We start from the raw sequence: 22,157 nt of genomic DNA on the forward strand, positions 1-22,157 counted from the left end.
CTCCTCCTGTGTTTCTATGAAATATTCAATAGACTGGACCTTGTATTAAGTTGATCTTTCGCTATACCCTAGCTATGACTGTAACACTACATTCTGCACTCTCTCCTTTCCTTCTCTATGGACAGTATGCTTTGTCTGTATTACACACAAGAAACAATACTTTTCACTGTATACTAATACATGTGACAATAAATCAAATCAAAAATTTATTCCCTGCAGTTTAGGAGAGTGAGTGGTGACCTCATTCAAATATACAAAATGCTTAAAGGGCTTGACAGATCTCTGTACACTGTCCCCCCATCAAACACTCCCAGGACAGGTACAGCACGGGGTTAGATACAGAATAAAGCTCCCTCCACACTGTCCCCCATCAAACACTCCCAGGACAGGTATAGCACGGGGTTAGATAGAGTAAAGCTCCCTCTACACTGTCCTCCATCAAACACTCCCAGGACAGGTACAGCACGGGGTTAGATACAGAGTAAAGCTCCCTCTACACTGTCCCCCCATCAAACACTCCCAGGACAGGTACAGCATGGGGTTAGATACAGAGTAAAGCTCCCTCTACACTGTCCCCATCAAACACTCCCAGGACAGGTACAGCACGGGGTTAGATACAGAGTAAAGCTCCCTCTACACTGTCCCCCCATCAAACACTCCCAGGACAGGTACAGCACGGGGTTAGACACAGAGTATCATTTTTTGTGTTATCTTCACTTCACTTTCTCTTAACTGCTCATTCCAACTCAGGAAGGGTGCCTATCTCGACAGACACAGGATACCAGGAAGAATACGCCCAGGATGGGATGCCAGTCCAAAGGGACATACTTAGCACAGACGCACAACACACACCCAAACTGAGGGGCAATTTACCATGGTCAATCCACCTAACCAGCACGTCTTTCGGACTGCAGGAGGAAACCTATGCAGACACAGGGAGAACTTGCAGACTCCACACAGTGACCTAAACCAGGAATCGAACCTGGGCCCTTGGCGCTGTGAGGCAGCACTGCTAACCACTGTGCCATCATGACACCAAACATATATCCATTTGAAATAAATCACAATAAATTTAAGCATTTTTTAAAAATTCTGATTGCAGTACGTTTAAACTGTTCCAGTATCCCAATTGGCTTTAGTATTTTTCCAGTGAGTATCAAAATTGTCCAGATTCCAAAGCAAAGATTATCCTTGCTTAGATATAGAGACCAAAACTACATCCAACTCTCCAGGACTGGTTTCACACAAGTCCTGCACAGATTGTAGTGAGACTGCTTTCTCCCTGTACTCCAACCCACTTACATAAAATGCCATCGTACCATTTGCATTCCTCAGTGTTTGCTGCGTCCAGTGCTAACTCTTTGTTACAAACCACATCCCTTTCAAGTCAACATTTACTGACTTCACACCTTCTAAAATATTCTGCTTTTCCGTTTTTACAACTGAAGTTAATAACCTCACACTTCCTCACACTACCATCCGTCTGCTATCACTCGGCACGCTGTGTGCGAGCTGAGCTAGATGCTTCCTGTAGGTGGCTGGGTTTAAGCGGCAAGTCAGTATTAGTTGGTGGATTCACAGAGCATAGAACATTACAGCGCAGAACAGGCCCTTCGGCCCACGATGTTGCGCCGACCAGTTAAAAAGCAATGACCCTCTCACCGAAACCAAATCCTTTCCATCCATAAACCTATCCACGGATCTCTTAAACGCCCCCAAACTAGGCGCATTTACAACTGCAGCAGGCAGGGCATTCCAATCCCTCACCACCCTCTGGGTAAAGAACCAACCCCTGACATCCGTCCTATAACTACCACCCCTCAATTTAAAGCTATGCCCCCTCGTGCTAGCTTTCTCCATCCGAGGAAAAAGGCTATCACTATCCACCCTATCTAAACCTCTAATCATCTTATACGTTTCAATAAGATCCCCTCTTAGCCACCTTCTTTCTAATGAAACAACCTCAAATCCCTCAGTCTCTCCTCATAGGACCTCCCCTCCATACCAGGCAACATCCTGGTAAACCTCCTCTGCACCCTCTCCAAAGCCTCCACATCCTTCCTATAATGTGGGGACCAGAACTGCACACGATACTCCAAGTGCGGCCGCACCAGAGTTTTGTACAGTTGCAACATGACGCTGCGACTCCTAAATTCAATCCCCCTACCAATAAACGCCAAGACACCGTATGCCTTCCTAACAACCCTATCTACTTGATTCCCAACTTTCAGGGATCTATGTACACATACACCTAGATCCCTCTGTTCATCCACACTATTCAGAGTCCTACTGTTAGCCCTATACTCTACACATCCGTTATTCCTGCCAAAGTGAATTACCTCACACTTCTCCGCATTAAACTCCATCCGCCACCTCTCGGCCCAGCTCTGCAACTTGTCCAAGTCTCCCTGTAACCTAAGACACCCTTCCTCACTATCTACCACACCTCCGACTTTGGTGTCATCAGCAAATTTACTAATCCACCCAACTATACCCTCATCCAGATCATTTATAAAAATTACAAACAGCAGTGGCCCCAAAACAGATCCCTGAGGCACACCACTCGTAACTGAACTCCATGACGAATACTTACCATCAACCACCACCCTCTGTCTCCTATCTGCTAGCCAATTCCTGATCCAATTACCTAAATCACCCTCAATCCCATACATCTGCATTTTCTGCAGAAGCCTTCCATGGTGAACCTTATCAAACGCCTTACTAAAGTCCATATACACCACGTCAACTGCCTTACCCCCATCCACCTCTTTGGTCACTTTCTCAAAAAACTCAATAAGGTTACTAAGGCACGACCTACCCTCCACAAAACCATGCTGACTATCTCCAATCAATTCATTACTCTCCAAATAACTATAAATCCTATCCCTAATAATTTTTTCTAAAACCTTGCCCACAACAGAAGTAAGACTCACTGGTCTATAATTCCTGGGGATGTCTCTGTTCCCCTTCTTAAACAATGGGACAACATTCGCTATCCTCCAATCTTCTGGCACTATACCTGTGACCAACGACGACCTGAAGATCAGAGCCAGAGGCTCTGCAATCGCCTCTCTTGCCTCCCAGAGAATCCTAGGGTAAATCCTGTCTGGCCCAGGGGACTTATCTATTTTCAAACCCTCAAGGATATCTAGCACATCCTCCTTATCAACTGCAATACTGTCCAGTTTACAACCCTGTAACCCAGTGTTCTCCACAGCGACATTTATGTCCCCCTGCGTGAACACCGAAGAGAAATATTGGTTCAATGCCTCTCCAATCTCTTCCAGTTCCACACATAAATTCCCACTGCTGTCTCTAACTGGCCCTAATCTTGCCCTAACCAACCTTCTGTTCTTAACATATCTATAGAACGCCTTAGGATTCTCCTTAATCCTATCAGCCAAAGTCTTCTCATGTCCTCTTTTAGTCCTTCTTAACTCACTCTTTAACTCCCTCCTAGCCAATCTAAAGCTTTCTAGTGCACTATCTGAGCCCTCAAGTCTCATCCGGACATAAGCCTCCTTTTTCTTTTTAACCAGCGAAACAACTTTTCTAGTGCACCACGGTTCCCTTGCTCGACCAATTCCTCCTTGCCTGACAGGGACATACATATCAAGGACTCGCAGTAGCTGCTCCTTGAAAAAACTCCACATTTCGGACGTTCCCAGACCCTGTAGTCTCCTAGTCCAACCTATGCTTCCTAATTCTCTCCTAAGAGCCTCATAATTACCCTTCCCCCAGCTAAAACTACTGACCCGAGGTTCATGCCTATCCCTTTCCATCACTAAGGTGAACGTAACCGAATTGTGGTCACTATCACCAAAATGCACACCAACTTCCAAGTCTAACGCCTGGTCTGGCTCATTTCCCAGCACCAAATCCAATATAGCCTCACCTCTAGTTGGCCTATCAACATACTGAGTCAAAGAACCTTCCTGCACGCTTTGTACAAAAACTGACCCCTCTAATGAGCTAGAGCTATAGCTATTCCAATCAATATTAGTAAAGTTAAAGTCCCCCATAACAATTACCCTATTACTTTCACTCCTATCCAGGATCGTCTCTGCAATCCTTTCCTCAACCTCTCTAGAACTTTTAGGAGGTCTATAAAAGACTCCCAACAGGGTGACCTCTCCTCTCCTATTTCTAATCTCAGCCCATACTACCTCAACAGACAAGTCCTCATCAAACTTCCTCTCTGACACTGTGATACAATCCTTGACTAATAATGCTACCCCTCCCCCCCTTCTACCTCCTTCTCTACTCCGACTAAAGCATTTGAACCCCGGAACCTGCAACAACCATTCCTGACCCTGCTCTATCCATGTCTCTGAAATGGCCACAACATCAAAGTCCCAGGTACTGATCCACGCTGCAAGATCATCCACTTTATTGCGAATACTCCTCGCATTAAAGTATACGCATTTCAAACCCTGCTCCGCTCCACCCCCACGATGCCGTGCATTGCAGTCCCCATCTATGCCCCCCTCACTTTCATCCCCGCTACTCAGGATCCCACCCCCCCTCTGAATCAGTTTAAACCCCCCTGCATAGCCTTTGCAAATTTTCCCCCCAAGATATTGGTTCCCCTCTGATTCAGGTGTAGACCATCACTCTTATAGAGGTCCCACCTTCCCCAGAATGAGCCCCAATTGCTCAAGAACCTGAACCCCTCCCTCCTGCACCATCCCCTCGCCACGAGTCCAAACTTTCCCTCTCTCTGTTCCGCTCTAAACTATCCCGTGGCACAGGCAAGAGTCCCGAGATAACCACCCTGTCCGACTTGGCCTTAAGCTTCCACCCCAACTCCATAAAGTTCTGCTTAATATCCCCTTCCCTTAACCTCCCTATGTCATGCGTCCCCACATGAACTATGACTTGGGGTTGATCTCCCTCTCCCTTAAGAGTCCTGAACACCCTCTCTGAAACATCCCGGACCCCAGCCCCTGGGAGGCAACACACCAGCCCTGAGTCCCTACCATTACCTCTGACTCTCCTATCCGTCCCCCTAACTGTGGGGTCCCCAATCACTAGGCCCAATCTTTTACATCCCCTAACCACCTGAGCCTTCACGACAGGCTCACCTCCAGAGACCTGCTCCCTTTGGCAATCTCCAGTTGATTCCTCCTCAACTGTAGCCTCCAGGACCGAAAACCTATTTTGGAGAGGAACAGCCCCAGGGGATTGTCCCCCCAATTGCTTCTTTCCCCTCTTCCTAGCAGTTACCCAAGACTCATTTCTAGGAGTGACTATCTCCTTGTAACTCCTATCGATGTCCGCCTCAGCCTCCCGAATTATCCGGAGTTCCTCCAATTCCAACTCCAGCTCCTTAACACGCTCCTCCAGAAGCTGCAATCGTACACACTTCCTACAGGTAAATCAGCAGAAACACTACTGGTGTCCCTCACCACATACATCCCACAGGAGATGCAGCTTACTGCCTGAACTGCCATCCCTGAAACAATTTCCAGCAGAAAAGAAAAAAAAACTTCCCACACACTTATAATTAGGTTAGAGGAGGTGGGAGGGTGGGATTCTCTACCAGCGTAGAGGATCGGGTATCCTCTCTGTGCCAATTTATAGGGTCAGAGACCAGAAAAAAAAACTACAAATACCGGTAAGCGTCCTAGTGACGACTTCCGGTTTTGAACTAATTTTAAAAAAGAAAAGAAAAACCACCGCTACTCGCGACTTTAACTAGAAATAAAAGTTAAAAAATATAAACAAGAAAATGTACCTTACTCGCGACCTCCACACACGCCCAAAAATCACTGCCTCTCGGTGCTGCTCCACAGGAACAATGAGCAAACTTCCTTCTACACTGTCTCCTCAAATACTCCAACCCTATATTCATTCACACAAACCAGGCAGACCCAAATGGCATTGTCCACCTATCCAGCTCTGTTCTCTGCACTTGTAACTATTCTCCCTCAGTGTACCCAAACAAGATCCAGAATGCGGCAAGGGATTTTCACAGTAACTTCACTGCAGTGTTAATGTAAGCTTACTTGTGACAATAATAAACTTTTAAAAAAATCATAAAAACTTGAAATGAGGAATGAGTCTTTTATGGGTCAGGTGCACTAACCAAAGCCTGGAATGGATTTGAGGGATGACTTGAGGCAGATCTTTTCCATTCGGAGGTAGCTGTATCTGAGCAGGCAATTCCACAGATACATCCAATCCAGGCGAGTTCGATGGTTCATGATAATTACACTGCGCTCACCAGGAACAAAACCATCACCAGTGATGACCACTCTCACACCGAGAACCATCTCCAACAGGGCCTGACAGAGACACCAAGAGAAACACAACAGGGTTAGGAATGTTGAGAATCATTCTCAGCTGTAATCAGGGGTTAACCATTTGGAAACAGGAGCCAGGTTGATTGTAGCTCACCCAGGGACACTCACTTACCACAGGGAGGGTCAGCCAGACAGCGACAATGCGGTCAGTGATCCAGCGATAGCAGACTGGTGACAGCAGCATGATAGGAAGGAAGGGAGCCAGCATGAAGATACTGCCAAAAAAACTGCTAAAGAACAGCAAGAGCAGCACAAAGGTCCCCTTCACTGACAACATTCTGAAAAACAAGAGCAAGAGAGTCAACAGCAAGCACATCAGGGCAAGAAACTGTAATGTCCTAACTACGTTAGGGCTTGTGAGTCTTAAACAAACAGAAAATGATGTGGTTTGCACACACAAGTTCAAAATAACAAGCAGCAATTTATTACAGAAGCTGTTACTGAGTAGAAAATGTAACTAAAACAGAACATAAGAAATAGGAGCAGGAGTAGGCCATCTAGCCCCTCGAGCCTGCCCCGCCATTCAATAAAATCATGGCTGATCTGTCGTGGCTCAGTTCCACATTCCCGCCCTCTCCCCATAACCCTTAATCCCCTTAGAACCCAGTGAAACACCTCAATAAGATCACTATCAAAGCAATCATGCAACCACAAAAGAAGTGATAATGAACCTTGTTCTCTTAAAGCTTGTAAAGAATGTTTTAAGGATTGTACGAATCTTTCAGCTAATCCACTGGTTGATGGATGATAAGGTGTGGATTTTATTTGCTGAATAACATTTACTTTGAGATCATCCTCAAACTCATGAAATAAACTGAACCATTATCGCCAGCATTCTGTTCCAATTTACCAAATCCTGCAGAAGTTTTGTCAACCTTTTGAACGGTTTGTTCAGTTGCAGTAGATCTCATGATACCAACTTCTGGCCACTTTGAGTGCACATAAATGACTAGGAAAACGAAACCCTCAAATGGACTAGCAAACTCTACAGCAATCATTGAGTTTTAGACCATGCCTAAGGGTATAAAGGAGATAACAGTGGTGTATTTCTTACTCATGCACAGGATTGATACTGTCCCAATTTTTCTTCAGTTGGAGCATCCAGATACAGCCATGAAAAATAACTGTGTGCTAATTCCTTCATCTGGACTATACCAGGATGATCTTTATGTAGCTGTTCAAGAACTCTTTCACACAGACTAAGGGAAATGATCACTCGGAAATCCCCACAATAGACACCCACATCGAACAGTCAACTCAAGCTTACTTTAGAGGATGCATTGGCCTAGTGGTTTTATTGCTAGATTATTAATGCAAGAACTCAGCTAATGTTCTAGGGACCCGGGTTCGAATCCCACCACAGCAGATTTGAATTCAATAAAAAAAATCTGGAATTAAGAATCTATTGATGACCATGAAACCACTGTCGCTTGTTAGAAAAGCCCATCTGGTTTACTAATGTCTCTTAAATGGACTTTTAAATCGGCCTCGCAGGTGGAGGATGTGGTCAAGAAGGCGTATGGTGTGCTAGCCTTCATTAATCGAGGGACTGAGTTTAGGAGTCAGGAGGTAATGCTGCAACTTTATAAGACCCTTGTCGGACCCCACTTGGAGTACTGTGCGCAGTTCTGGTCGCCTCACTACAGGAAGGATGTGGAAGCTATTGAGAGGGTACAGAGGAGATTTACAAGGATGTTGCCTGGATTGGGAGGCATGCCTTATGAAGATAGGTTGAGGGAGCTAGGTCTCTTCTCCCTGGAGAGACGAAGGTTGAGAGGCGACCTGATAGAGGTTTATAAAGTGTTGAGAGGAATAGATAGGGTGGATTCTCAGAGGCTATTTCCCAGGGCTGAAATGGTCGCTACGAGAGGACACAGGTTTAAGGTGCTGGGGAGCAAGTACAGAGGAGATGTCAGGGGTAAGTTTTTCACTCAGAGGGTGGTGGGTTAATGGAATCGGCTGCTGTCGGTGGTGGTGGAGGCAAATTCGTTAGGGTCTTTTAAGAGACTTCTGGATGAGTACATGGGACTTAATAAGATTGAGGGTTATAGATAGGCCTAGTAGGTAGGGATATGATCGGTGCAACTTGCGGGCCGAAGGGCCTGTTTGTGCTGTAGTTTTTCTGTGCCGAACATGTCCCTACCTTAGAGGTTACTAGGCTTACCTATAACCCACTAAGTTTCCATCTAAAAGTCTCTTAAAAGACTGTATCAAATCCGCCTCCACTACCATTGCCAGCAGCCGATTCCATTCACTCACCACCCTCTGAGTGAAAAACTTACCCCTGACATCTCCTCTGTACCTTCTCCCCAGCACCTTAAACCTGTGTCCTCTCGTAGTGACCATTTCAGCCCTGGGAAAAAGGCCTCTGAGAATCCACCCGATCAATACCTCTCAACATCTTATACACCTCTATCAGGTCACCCCTCACCCTTCGTCTCTCCAAGGAGAAAAGACCTAGCTCCCTCAACCTAAGGCATGCCACCCAATCCAGGTAACATCCTTGTAAATCTCCTCTGCACCCTTTCTATGGCTTCCACATCCTTCCTGTAGTGAGGCAACCAGAACTGTGCACAGTACTCCAAGTGGGGTCTGACAAGGGTCTTATAAAGTTGCAGCATTACCTCCTGACTCCTAAACTCAATCCCTCGATTAATGAAGGCCAGTACACCATACACCTTCTTGACCACATCCTCCACCTGTGCAGCTGCCTTGAGCGTCCTATGAACTCGGACCCCAACATCCTTCTGATCTTTCACACTGCCAAGAATCCTACCATTAACATTATATTCTACCACACTATTTGACCTGCCAAAATGAACCACTTCACACTTATCCGGGTTGAAGTCCATCTGCCACTTCTCCGCCCAATCTTGCATCCTATGTCTCGCTGCAACTTCTGACATCCCTCGAAACTATCCACAACACCTCCAACCTTTGTGTCATCAGCAAACTTACCAACTCATCCCTCCACTTCCTCATCCAGGTCATTTATAAAAATCATAAGGAGTCAGGGTCCCAGAACAGATCCCTGGGGCATTCCACCGGTGACCAACCTCCATGCAGAAAAAGACCCATCCACAACCACTGACTGCCTTCTGTGGGCAAGCCAGTTCTGGATCCACAAAGCAACATCCCCTTGGATCCCATGCCCCCTCACTTTCTCAATAAGCCTTGCATGGGGGACCTTATCAAATACCTTGCTGAAGTCCATATAAACCACATCCACCACTCTTCCTTCATCAATGTGTTTAGTCACATCTTCAAAATCTGCCATCTTTACCTGGTCTGACCTATAGAAGTCATGATGTGGGAATGCCGGCGTTGGACTGGCGTAAACACAGTAAAAAGTCTGACAACACCAGGTTTTAGTCCAACCGATTTATTTGATAATACTCACAAGCTTTCGAGGGGACTGCCTCTTCGTCAGGTGAATGGAGAGTTCTGGCCAGAACTCTCCATTCACCTGACGAAGAGGCAGTCCCCTCGAAAGCTTGTGAGTATTATCAAATAAATCGGTTGGACTAAAACCTGGTGTTGTCAGACTTTTTACTGACCTATAGAGCCAGAGCAATGTGGTTGACTCTCAATTACCCTCAGGCAACTAGGGATTGAAGTCCCACAAATGAATTTTAAAAATTGAGCTTGAGACATGTGGTTTCAGTTAGGATGCGTGTGACATGTTGCAGCATTAAAAGCTGATGTGTTCCTTCGAATACCATACCCATCACCTTCCCCATCATGGGATCAGTTCTGGTATGTCTCTGAACTTGAGAAAATATCAGGGTCAAATGATCTACTCAAAAATAAAAGCAAAACTAGTTGGTGGCATCTGCTCAATTTATAAAGGTAAGTGTGATAATGCATCAGCGTGGCACTCTGATGATATTTTATATTGTAAGTGTGTGGATTAGATCAGTGACCAACTGAACCATGACAGGTCCGATAGTCACTCATTGTAACCAGCTCTGGGCATCACAGGGGTTAGCACTGCTGTCTCTCAGTGCCAGGAACCCAGGTTTGATTCCTGGCCTTGGGTTACTTCTGTTTGTACATTCTCCCAGTGTCTGTGGGTTTCCTCCCATAGTCTGAAAGACATGCTGGTTAGATGCATTGGCCATGCAAAATTCTCCCTCAGTGTACCCGAACAGGCACCAGAGTGTGGTGACTAGAGGATATTCACAGTAACTTCACAGCAGTGTTAATAATTTGCAACAATAAAATAAATTTTAACACACCAATCGTACTAATTCTTCTTTGATCTTGAGATGAATTACATATGGAAATGCACTTGCTTTGAGACTTTGTTGACTATTAAGTTTTATCGTCAGTATCACTAACTTCCTTCAGGTGAGCCAAGTACCTGTCCAAACATACTCTTGTATTTATCCAGAAGGTGCAGGAGGTCTGTTTTGACATTCACAAGAACAGTTTCTTCCGTGTTGTGGTCAGACTTTTGAATGGACCTACCTCGCATTAAGTTGATCTTTCTCTACACCCTAGCTATGACTGTAACACTACATTCTGCACTCTCTCCTTTCCTTCTTTATGAACAGTATGCTTTGTCTGTATAGCCTGCAAGAAACAACACTTTTCACTGTATACTAACATGTGACAATAATAAATCAAACCAACCAATCTGTCGACAGCACTCCAGTTCAGCTTTATTTTCTTGGACCCGGATCTCCCAAATGGAGTTGGAAATTTACCGTGGACACATGGAGGGGCAACTCCACTGTTTGTTCACTCAACCCTACATTAACTATAATCCAGCCTTTTAAACGGATTTATTTATTTTGTGCATGTCTTAAAATCACATCAGCTGGTTTGAAAGGAAGATGTTTGAGCTTTTGCTGGTGTGTAGTCTCAGGGTTTTAGGTACAGCAGCATCTGTATCAACCTCCAATCTAATAGGATGTCCACTTTGGAATCACTCAGAACCTGTGTGATTCACCCTGTGTGGATAAGTATCCAGTTGGAGATCTTCATCTCTCTGGACTGTCTCCTCTTCACAGTCATAATTCTTTTCCTCCGTTTTGTAAACCCTTTGTATAGAATGCAACTTGTTCTTCTTGAAGTTACCCAGATTCCTCTGAATATTCTTCTCAAGGAAAGCTGGTCTCGCCAATTTAAATGACTCACCAGACTCACAATGTCATACCAGCCTTTTTAAGGTTGCCACAAACTGAGCAATGCTTTCTCCTTCCAATTGATTCCTCCAGTGGAACCTGAAGCGTTCCGTGATGATCAGTGGCTTTGGAGATTACAAAGGACAGCGCAGCACAGGAACAGGCCCTTTGGCCCTCCAAACCTGCACAGGTCACGGTGCCTGCCTAAACTAAAACCGTACGCACTTATGGAGACCGTATCCTTCCACTCCCATCATATTCATGTATCTGTCTAATTGTCCCTTAAATGCTGCTAACGTACCTGTGCCCAGTTGCCTCCCCGAGAAGTGTGCTCCAGACACTCACCATCCTCTGTGTAAAAACTTGCCTCGCACATCTCTTCTAAACTTTTCCCCATGCACCTTAAACCGATGTCTCCTAGTACTTGACATTTTTACTCTAGGAAAGAGCTTCTGTCTATCCACTCTGTCCATGCCACTCAATCTTGTAAACCTCTATCAGGTCTCCCCTCAACCTCCGTCGCTCCAGTGAGAACAAACCGAGTTAATCCAACCTCTCCTCAGAGCTAATGCCCTCCATACCAGGCAACATTTTGATAAACATCTTCTGCACCCTCTGCAAAGCCTCCACATCCTTCTGGTAGTGTGGAGACCAGAACCGTACACAATATTCCAAATGTGGCCTAGCTAAGGTTCATAGAAATTCTACAGTACAGAAAGAGGCCATTCAGTCCATCGAGTTTGCACTGACCACAATCCCACCCAGGCCATACCCCACATCCCTACATATTTACCCACAAATCCCTCTAACCTTCACTTCTCATTACACTAGGGGCAATTTTTAGCACGGCCAATCAACCTAACCTGAACATCTTTGGACTGCGGGAGGAAACCAGAGCACCCGGAGGAAACCCACACAGACACGAGGAGAATGTGCAAACTCCACACAGAGTGACCAAAGCCGGGAATCAAACCCAGGTCCCTGGAGCTGTGGAGCAGCAGTGCTAACCACTGTGCTACTGTGCCACCCAAGGTTCTGCACAGCTGCAGCATGGCCTGCCAATTTTTAAACTTAATGCTTTGACCGATGAAGGCAAGCATGCTGTATGCCTTCTTGACTACCTTCTCCATCACCATTGCCATTTTCAGCGATCAGTGGACATGTATACCCAAATCCTTCTGCCTGTCAATACTCCTAAGGGTTCTACTATTTACTGTACAATTCTTACATACATCGGACCTTCCAACATACATAACCTCACACACGTCCAGATTAAACTCCATCTGCCACTTCCCTGTCCAAGTCTCTAAACGATCTATATCTTGCTGTGTCCTCTGATAATCCTCTTCACTATCCACTACTTCACCAATTTGTGTCGTCTGCAAACTTACTAATCAGACCAGCTACATTTTCATCCAAATCATTTATATATACACAATGAACAACAAAGTTTGCTAGTCACAGCCTCCATTCAGAAAAGCATCCTTCTACTGCTACCCTCTGTCTTCTGTGGCCAGTTCTGTATCCACCTTGCCAACTCTCTTCTGATCTCGTGTGACTTCACCTTTCGTATCATGAGGGACCTTGTCAAACGCTTTACTGAAGTCCATGTAGACAACATCCACTGCCCTACCCTCATCAATCATCTTCATCACTTCCTTGAAAAACTCGATCAAGTTAGAGAGACACAACCTCCCCTTCAAAAACCATGCTGTTTATCACTAATAAGTCCATTTGTTTCCCAAAGTGAGTAAATCCTGCCCCTAAGAATCTTTTCCAATAATTTCCCTGCCACTGATGTAAGGCTCACTGGCCTATATTTTCCTGGATTATTCTTGCTGCCCTTTTTAAACAAAGGAACAACACTGGCTATCCTCCAGTCCTCAAACATCACCCATAGCCAGTGAGGATACAAAGATCTCTCTCAAGGCCCCAGCAATTTCCGCTGTTGCCTCTCTCAGTATTCTGGGGTAAATCCCATCAAGTTCCGGGGACTTGTCTACTTTAATGATTTTTAAGATGCCCAACACTCTCCTTTTTGATATTGACATGACCCAGAATATCTACACACCCTGCTCTCGGCTCCTCATCCACCAAGTCCCTCTCTTTAGTGAATACTGGGGCAGGTATTCATTTAGTATCTCGCCCATTTCCTCTGGCTCCAAGCATAGATGACCTCCACTATCTTTGAGTGGACCAACTCTTTCTCTGGCTGCCCTCTTGCTCTTTACATACATATAAAATGCCTTAGGATTTTCCTTAATCTTATTTGCCTAAGATTTTTCACAACCACTTTTAGCTCTCGTAACTCCTTCCTTAAGTTCCTTCCTATGTTCTTTATATTCTTCAAGCGCTTCCTCTGTCCTAAGCTTTTTAGACAGAGAAATGCTTCCTTTCCCTTTTTGACAAGGCTCACAATATCCCTCGTTATCCAGGGTCCCCGAAACTTGCCACACTTATCCTTCATCCCCACAGGTACATGCCGGTCCTGAATTCCAATCAACTGATATTTGAAAGACTCCCACACGTCACTGTTGATTTACCCAGGAACAGCCTCCCCTCATCTAGTCTCTCCAGATATTGCCTAATGTTGTTGCGGTTAGACATGTAGTTACAAGAGTAATACTTTTCAAGGATCTTTGTCGTCATTGTAAGTTTTGTTTCCTGGCTTTGTGAGATGAACAAAGTAAGAAGTCCAAATCAGGCGCTCCAGTTAGTGAGGTGGGTCCAGCGGCTCTCTGCTTGAGATCGGTGGGGCTGCTGGCACTCTGTCTGAGACCCAGTGAGGGGGAAAGGGGAGTCCGCTGCCACTCTGTCTGAGACCCAGTGAGGGGGAAGGGGGGGTCCGCTGCCACTCTGTCTGAGACCCAGTGAGGGGGAAGGGGGGGGTCCGCTGCCACTCTGTCTGAGATCAGTGAGGGGGAAGGGGGGGTCCGCTGCCACTCTGTCTGAGACCCAGTGAGGGGGAAGGGGGGGTCCGCTGCCACTCTGTCTGAGACCCAGTGAGGGGGAAGGGGGGGTCCGCTGCCACTCTGTCTGAGACCCAGTGAGGGGGAAGGGGGGGTCCGCTGCCACTCTGTCTGAGACCCAGTGAGGGGGAAGGGGGGGTCCGCTGCCACTCTGTCTGAGACCCAGTGAGGGGGAAGGGGGGGTCCGCTGCCACTCTGTCTGAGACCCAGTGAGGGGGAAGGGGGGGTCCGCTGCCACTCTGTCTGAGACCCAGTGAGGGGGAAGGGGGGGTCCGCTGCCACTCTGTCTGAGACCCAGTGAGGGGGAAGGGGGGGTCCGCTGCCACTCTGTCTGAGACCCAGTGAGGGGGAAGGGGGGGTCCGCTGCCACTCTGTCTGAGACCCAGTGAGGGGGAAGGGGGGGTCCGCTGCCACTCTGTCTGAGACCCAGTGAGGGGGAAGGGGGGGTCCGCTGCCACTCTGTCTGAGACCCAGTGAGGGGGAAGGGGGGGTCCGCTGCCACTCTGTCTGAGACCCAGTGAGGGGGAAGGGGGGGTCCGCTGCCACTCTGTCTGAGACCCAGTGAGGGGGAAGGGGGGGTCCGCTGCCACTCTGTCTGAGACCCAGTGAGGGGGAAGGGGGGGTCCGCTGCCACTCTGTCTGAGACCCAGTGAGGGGGAAGGGGGGGTCCGCTGCCACTCTGTCTGAGACCCAGTGAGGGGGAAGGGGGGGTCCGCTGCCACTCTGTCTGAGACCCAGTGAGGGGGAAGGGGGGGTCCGCTGCCACTCTGTCTGAGACCCAGTGAGGGGGAAAGGGGAGTCCGCTGCCACTCTGTCTGAGATCAGTGAGGGGGAAGGGGGGGTCCGCTGCCACTCTGTCTGAGATCAGTGAGGGGGAAGAGGGGAGAGAAAAGGGTCTGAGTGGCAGAGGTGGTGGGGGGATAAGGAAGTCAGTAATGATGTGCTGGGTGGGCCAATGTCTGTCGAGGCCAGGAGGAGGCATTATCCAGCTCGGGAGCGATGTGGCAGGGGAGCCTCATTCTATCATTGTTTTTGTCTGCACATGCACAGTTGGAGGCACCGAGTGGAGCTGCAGGATTTTGGGCTCATTAAGCCCCGTCCACAGGTCTGTGCAGTGCGATTCGGCATCGCTGCTATTTTTGCAGAAAGAGTGCGCGTGTTGGCATCTGAAAGTGGGTCTAAAAGTCGGATCTGAAACACTCCCAGTTTCAAATCCACCCAGCACTTAGAATCAAAATGGTAAAATAGGGCCCTATATTCTGCACCCTCTCCTTTCCTTCTCCCCATGTACTCTATGAACGGTATATTTTACCTGTATAGCAGAAGAAACAATACTTTCCACTATATCTCAACACATGACAATAAGTCAAATCAAAAACCTCTTATCTAAGGAAAGATATACAGACATTGAGGGCAGTCCAGAGAAAATTCACTGGGTTGATCTTGGGTATGGAGGGATTTTCTTACGATGAGAAGTTGTGTAGATTGGGTCTGTATTCATCAGAGTTTAGTAGAAAGTGATGCGATTTTACAGAGACATATAGGGCTCTCAGGAGTCTTGACAGGGTAGATGCTGAGATGTTGGGTCTCCCACCAGAAGAAACTCAGACCAGAGGGCATAATCTCAGGGTAAGGCATTGAAGACAGAGATGAGGAGGAATTTCTTCTTTCAGAGGAATTCTTTATCACAGAGGGCTGTAGAGGCTGGGTGATTAAGTATGTACAAGGCTGAGATAGATTTTTAATTAGTAAGGAAATCAAGGGTTATGGGGATAAGGCAGGAAAGTGGAGTTGAGGATTATCAACCAGATCAGTCATAATCTCATTAAATGGCAGAGAAGACTTGATGGGCCAAACGGTCTACTTCTGTCTCACATCTTGTAGCTTCAAAATTACTCTAGATACTCTGATGCTCTGTGAGGAGAAACAGCGTTCATAGAATCATAGAACCCTAGCGTACAGAAATAGGCCCTTCGGCCCACCGAGTCTGCACCGAACACAATCCCACCCAGGCCCTATCCCTATATCCCGACATATCATACCCACTAATCCCCTCTAACCTACGCATCCCTGGACACTAAGGGGCAGTTTCTTAGCATGGCCAATCAACCTAACCCGCACATCTTTGGACTGTGGGAGGAAACCCATGCAGACACGAGGAGAATGTGCAAACTCCACACAGACAGTGACCCGAGCCGGGAATCGAACCCAGGACTCTGGAGCTGTGAAGCAGCAGTGCTAACCACTGTGCTACTGTGCCATAGCGTAACATTAATGACTGGGAGGAACTTGATACCAACTGTTGAAGACAGCACCAGCATGTACATCTAGCTGTATCACAGCATCTTAATGATGGACCAGAGCAGTGACAGTCAAAAGGAAGCAAACCCTGTACTCTGGATCCAATGACCTCAAAGGACATACCAAGCTAGTTTAAGCCTCTGAAACAACTGCAGCAACCCACCTGGACTTGGAGAGATCTCATCTCCCCTGGAACTGATCCCACTCCCAATGGCACAGGAATGTAAAGCCCTCACTCCTTCACCTTTGCTCCACTACCCACCTGTTTCAGCACTCACTAATATTGGATGCAAATCACTGGATCACTCTCATATGCACTGGATCCCAACATGGATCACCCTCATATGCATTGGACCTCAATGACTGGATCCTCAACAATCATCAGTGATTGGGCAACACTCTCAATATACAATATCTGTACTGAAGAAGTAAAGACTTGAGCAACCTGGAGCTATGATTTTCAGGGTGGGTTGGTTTTATCTTTGTTCTGAAGGTGTTGGAGTGAAGGGTTGAGACAGATGCTCACCTGCTGCCTGGCTGATCCCACCGGCTTTGGACAGTCCGGTAACTGAGCCGTGTCCACTGTGTGATCCTCACTCTCCTCTCACAGCAAAGGAGCTCTCTCTTCACCGACCCCTGTTACCGGGGGGGGAGGGGGGGGGGGTCTCACTCGCGGGGGGGGGGGGGGGCTCTCACTCCCGGGGGGGGGGGCACTCACTCCCGGGGGGGGGGGGCGGGGGGTGTCTCACTCCCGGGGGGGGGGGGGGGGTCTCACTCGCGGGGGGGGGGGGGGTCTCACTCGCGGGGGGGGGGGGGGGGGGGTGTCTCACTCCCGGGGGGGGGGGGGGGGTGTCTCACTCCCGGGGTGGGGGGGGGGGCGTTCTCCCGCGGCCGCTGCTCTCTGGCTCAGGCCGGGCCCCGTCTGCCCCACACTCCCGGTGCCGGTGTCCCTGTCCCGGGCTCCGTGTTCCCCTGTCCCGGTATCCCGGTGTTCCCGTCCCGCTGTCCCGGGCTCTTCCTGTCCCGGTGTTCCGGTGTTCCGGCTCCGCCGCCGCTGCGGGTCCGCCCGGAAAAAGGTTCCGGCTGGAAACCAGGAGCCGTCACCATGGTGACCGGGTGAGGGAGCCTGAACTTTCACCTCTGTGACCCAACCCAGGACCCCTGACCCCGTCCCCAGGGAAACCACTGGACCCCTGACCCCCGCCCCCCAGATCTGAGTGAGTGTTTTGAAGAGGTGACCAGCTGTGTGGATGAGGGGGGTGCAGACCATGTAGTTTATATAGATTTCAGCAAAGCCTTTCACAAGGTCCCAGATGGGAGACTGGGAAAGGGGGTAAATTCCCAATGGGATACAGGGTCATTGGGGGAAGAGGGTTCATAATGGGAGACAGAGGGTGGTGACAGAATGCTGCTTTAGTGACTGGAATCCAGTGGTGTACCACAGGGATCTGGGCCCCCTGTTATTCATCATTTATATAAATCACATTGGTGACTATGTGGGGGTTGGGATTAGTAACTTTGCGGATGACACAAAGATTGGCCAAGTGGTTAACAGTGAGGCGAGTGTCTTGGGTTGCAAGAAGATATAGACAGAATGATCAAATGGGCAGATAACTGGTAGATGGAATTTAACCCTGAAAAGTGTGAGGTTAGGGTTAGGGTTAGATGGATGACACTTTGGAAGAAGTAATTTGATAAGAAAGTACTCAGTGAATGGTAGGACATAGAAAGTTCTGTGAAACAAAGGGACCTTGGTGTGTTTGTCCACAGATCTCTGAAGGCAGAAGGGCAGGTTAATAGGGTGCTGAAAAAGGTGGATGGGCCTTTATCAATCGGGGTATAGGTTACAAAAGCAGGGAACATAGAACATTCCAGTGCAGTACAGGCCCTTCGGCCCTCGATGTTGCGCCGACCAGTGGAACCAATCTAATGACCCTCTAACCTAAACTATTCCAATGTTATCCATATGCCTATCCACTGACCATTTGAACGCCCTTAAAGTTGGCGAGTCCACAACTGCCGCAGGCAGGGCATTCCACGCCCTTACTACCCTCTGAGTAAAGAACCTACCTCTGACATCCATCCTATAATTACCATCTCTCAATTTAAAGCTATGTCCCCTCATGTTAGCCGTCACCATCTGAGGAAAAAGGCTCCCACTGTCCACCCTATCTAACCCTCTGAACATCTTGTATGCCTCAAATAGGTCAACTCCGTTCTAAACCGCCTCCCCTTTATCTTGAGGCTGTGCCCCCTAGTCCTACTGTCTTTTTTGAGCGGGAAGAGTCTCTCCACCTCTATCCTATCCATCCCATTCATCATCTTATACGTCTCAATGAGATCTCCCCTCATTCTTCTAAACTCTAACGAGTACAAGCCTAGTTTATTCAGCCTCTCCTCATAGCTCAATCCCCTCAACTCCAGTATCAGCCTAGTAAACCTCCTCTGCACTCCTTCCAAGGCCAAAATATCCTTGCGCAGGTGCGGCGCCCAAAACTGCACACAGTGCTCCAGCTGCGGCCTCACCAATGCCCTATACAGCTGCAGCAAGACCTCCCTACTTTTATATTCAATCCCCCTCGCTATGAAGGCCAGCATCCCATTCGCCTTCCTGACCACCTGCTGCACCTGCAGGCTGGGTTTTTGCGACTCATGCACAAGGACCCCGAGGTCCCTCTGCACCGTCGCATGCTGCAGTTTTTCGCCACGTAAATCTCTGGAATTCTCTGCCCGTTGAAGTGGTGGAGGCTGCCTCGCTAAATATTTTTAAGAAGCGGGTTGATGGGTTCTTGATAAGAGAGGGGATTAAGGGTTATGGGGAGAGGGCGGGAAAGTGGAACTGAGCCACGACAGATCAGCCATGATCTTATTGAATGGCGGGGCAGGCTCGAAGGGCTAGATGGCCTACTCCTGCTCCTATTTCTTATGTTCTTATGTTCTTATGTTCTCTTAACCTTCTCTCCAGTGAAAACAACCTCAAGTCCCTCAGCCTTTCCTCATGTTGGAAGTTATGTTGGAATTGTCTAGAACTTTGGTGAGGCCACAGCTGGAGTACTATGTGTAGTTTTGGTCGCCACATTATCAGAAGGATGTGATTGCACTGGAGAGGGTGCAGAGGAGATTCACCAGGATGCTGCCTGAGATGGAACATTTAAATTACGAAGAGATGTTGGATAGGTTTGTATTGTTTTCATTGGAGCAGAGAAGACTGATAGTGCAGAAGAAGCCATTCAGCCCATCAATTCTACACTGACTCTGACAGAATATCTTGTATAGGCCTCCCCCACCAAACTCTACCCATAACCCCACACATTTAGCATGAATAATCCATCTAATCTAGGCATCTTGGGGAATTAAGGGGCAATTTAGCATGGCCAATCCACCCTAACCCACACACCTTTGGACTGTGGGAAGAAGCTGGAGCAGTGAGAGAAAATCCATTCAGACACGGGGAGAACATTGCAAACTCCACACAGACAGTGAACCAAGGCTGGAATTGAACCCGGGTCCCAGGAACTGTGAAGCAGCAGTGCTAACCACTGTGCCACCGTGCCGCCACTGAGCAGAGAAGACTGAGGGGCCTCAGATTCAGGTGTACAAGATTATGAGAGTCATGGACAGAATGGACAAGGAGCAGTTGAAAGGTCACAAAAGGAGATAGCTCAAGGTGAGGGGCAGGAGGTTTAGGGAGAATGTGAGGAAAAACATTTTTACCTGGAGGTGATGGTGTGGAATGTGCTGCCTGGGAAAGATGCCTCACATCTTTTAAAAAGTACCTGGATGAGAACTTGGCACATCATAACATTCAGTGCAGGCTTAATGGGCCAAAGGGCCTCTTCTGTACTGTGTGATTCAGTGATGAAAGCAGATAAAGTGGGACCAATAGATGTAGTATAACTGAATTTGTTTAGGTGCCACATCAAAGGTTAATACACAAATTAAGAGCTCATTGGGGGTGGGGAGGGGATTGAGGATATGGTGATGGTGGCACAGTGCCAGGGACCTGGGTTCAATTCCCGGCTTGGGTCACTGTCTGTGCAGAGTTTACACGTTCTCCCAGAGTTTACGTGGGTTTCCTCCGGGTGCTCTGGTTTCCTCCCATGGTTGGAAAGATGTGCTGGTTAAATGCATTAGCCATGCAGAATTCTCCCTCAGTGTACCCGAACAGGCACCAGGGTGTGGCAACTAGGGGAATTTCACAACTTCATTGCAGTGTTAATGTAAGCCTACTTGTGACTCATAAATAAACTTTAAAACATGGATAAGGATTGGTTAATGGAAGTATAGATAAATTGGTTGTTTTTGAATTGGCAAGCTGTGACTTGCAAAGATCTGTGTTGGAACCTCAACTATTTACAATTTATATGAATGATTTAGAAGAAGAGGCAGAGAGTAATGTATCCAAGTTTGCTGATGATACCAAGCTAGGTGGGAAGGTAAGCTGTGAGGAGGACACAGAGGCTGCAAAGAGATATAGACAGGTTACATTCAGAGAGCAACAAAGAGACATAGGTGTGGGGAAATACAAGATTATTCATTTTCTTTTAACAAGGAATGGAATGTTTAAATATTGATGCTCAGAGGGACCTGAGTGACTTCCTGTCAGGTGATGCCTTGTTTCCTATTTTTTAATTCTTTGGTGAGATGCAGGCGTTGCTGGCAAGGATGGTATTTGAAGTCCATCTCTAATTGTCCTTGAACTGAGTGTCTCACTCGGATATTTCAGAGAGCAATTGAGGATCAACCACATTGCAGTGGCTCAGGAGTTACATGTAGGCCAGACCAGGTAAGGACAACCTTCCCTAAAGGACATTAGTGAACCAGATGGATTTTATGAGTTATTTTGTACCAACCAATAATCCAAATATTTGAATCAGGAGTCAGCCTTTCAACCCCTTGAGCTTGCTCTACATTCGATAAGCTGATTGGTGATTTGACTGTGGCCTCGACTCCACATTCTACTTAATCCCTCCATCCTTGTTTGTTAAAGAGCTGCCTACATTTTCCTCACAAATATTAATTGACCCTGCCTCCACCACTCCCTGAGGAAGAGAGTTCCAAAGATTCACAACTCTCTGAGAGAAAACAATCTTCTCATCTCCATCTTCGATGGGGAACCCCTAATTTTAATCAGTGTTTCCTGGTTCTCGTCTCTCCCATCAGGGGAAACATTCTTTCAGCAACCACCCTATTGAATCCTTGGATCACATTCATCTCAATCTTCTAAACTCTGATGGAGACAGGCCCAGGCTGTGCAACCTTGTCTCAAAAGATAACCTCCCCCATCCCAGGTAGCAGTTCTCCTTAAAATGAACAACATTCCATTTATCTTCCTAATCACTTCGTGTACCTGTGGACTAACTTTTCCTGATTTATCTAACAGTATGCCCAGATCCCTCAGTAGCTCAGGGTTCTGCAGGCTCTATTTAAATAATTTGCGTTGTTACTCATCC

General features: G+C 47.5%; 1 protein-coding gene across 1 annotated transcript in view; it reads right to left on the reverse strand.

The window, feature by feature from the left end:
• lclat1 (lysocardiolipin acyltransferase 1) overlaps positions 1-17,356 on the reverse strand; it is a 55,150-nt gene extending 37,794 nt beyond the window's left edge. The window contains exons 1-3 of the mRNA XM_080183873.1: positions 17,231-17,356; positions 6,418-6,583; positions 6,089-6,287 (exon numbers count right to left, since the gene is read on the reverse strand). Coding sequence (XP_080039999.1) covers positions 6,089-6,287; positions 6,418-6,582 — 364 coding nt within the window. The 5' untranslated portion in view covers position 6,583; positions 17,231-17,356. The remainder of the gene's footprint in view (positions 1-6,088; positions 6,288-6,417; positions 6,584-17,230) is intronic.
• Between the last annotated feature and the right edge of the window lie 4,801 nt (positions 17,357-22,157).

The sequence above is a fragment of the Carcharhinus amblyrhynchos genome, unplaced genomic scaffold (genome assembly GCF_965287045.1).
Source record: "Carcharhinus amblyrhynchos unplaced genomic scaffold, sCarAmb.v2.hapA scaffold_454, whole genome shotgun sequence".
Classification (NCBI taxonomy): Eukaryota; Metazoa; Chordata; class Chondrichthyes; order Carcharhiniformes; family Carcharhinidae; genus Carcharhinus; species Carcharhinus amblyrhynchos.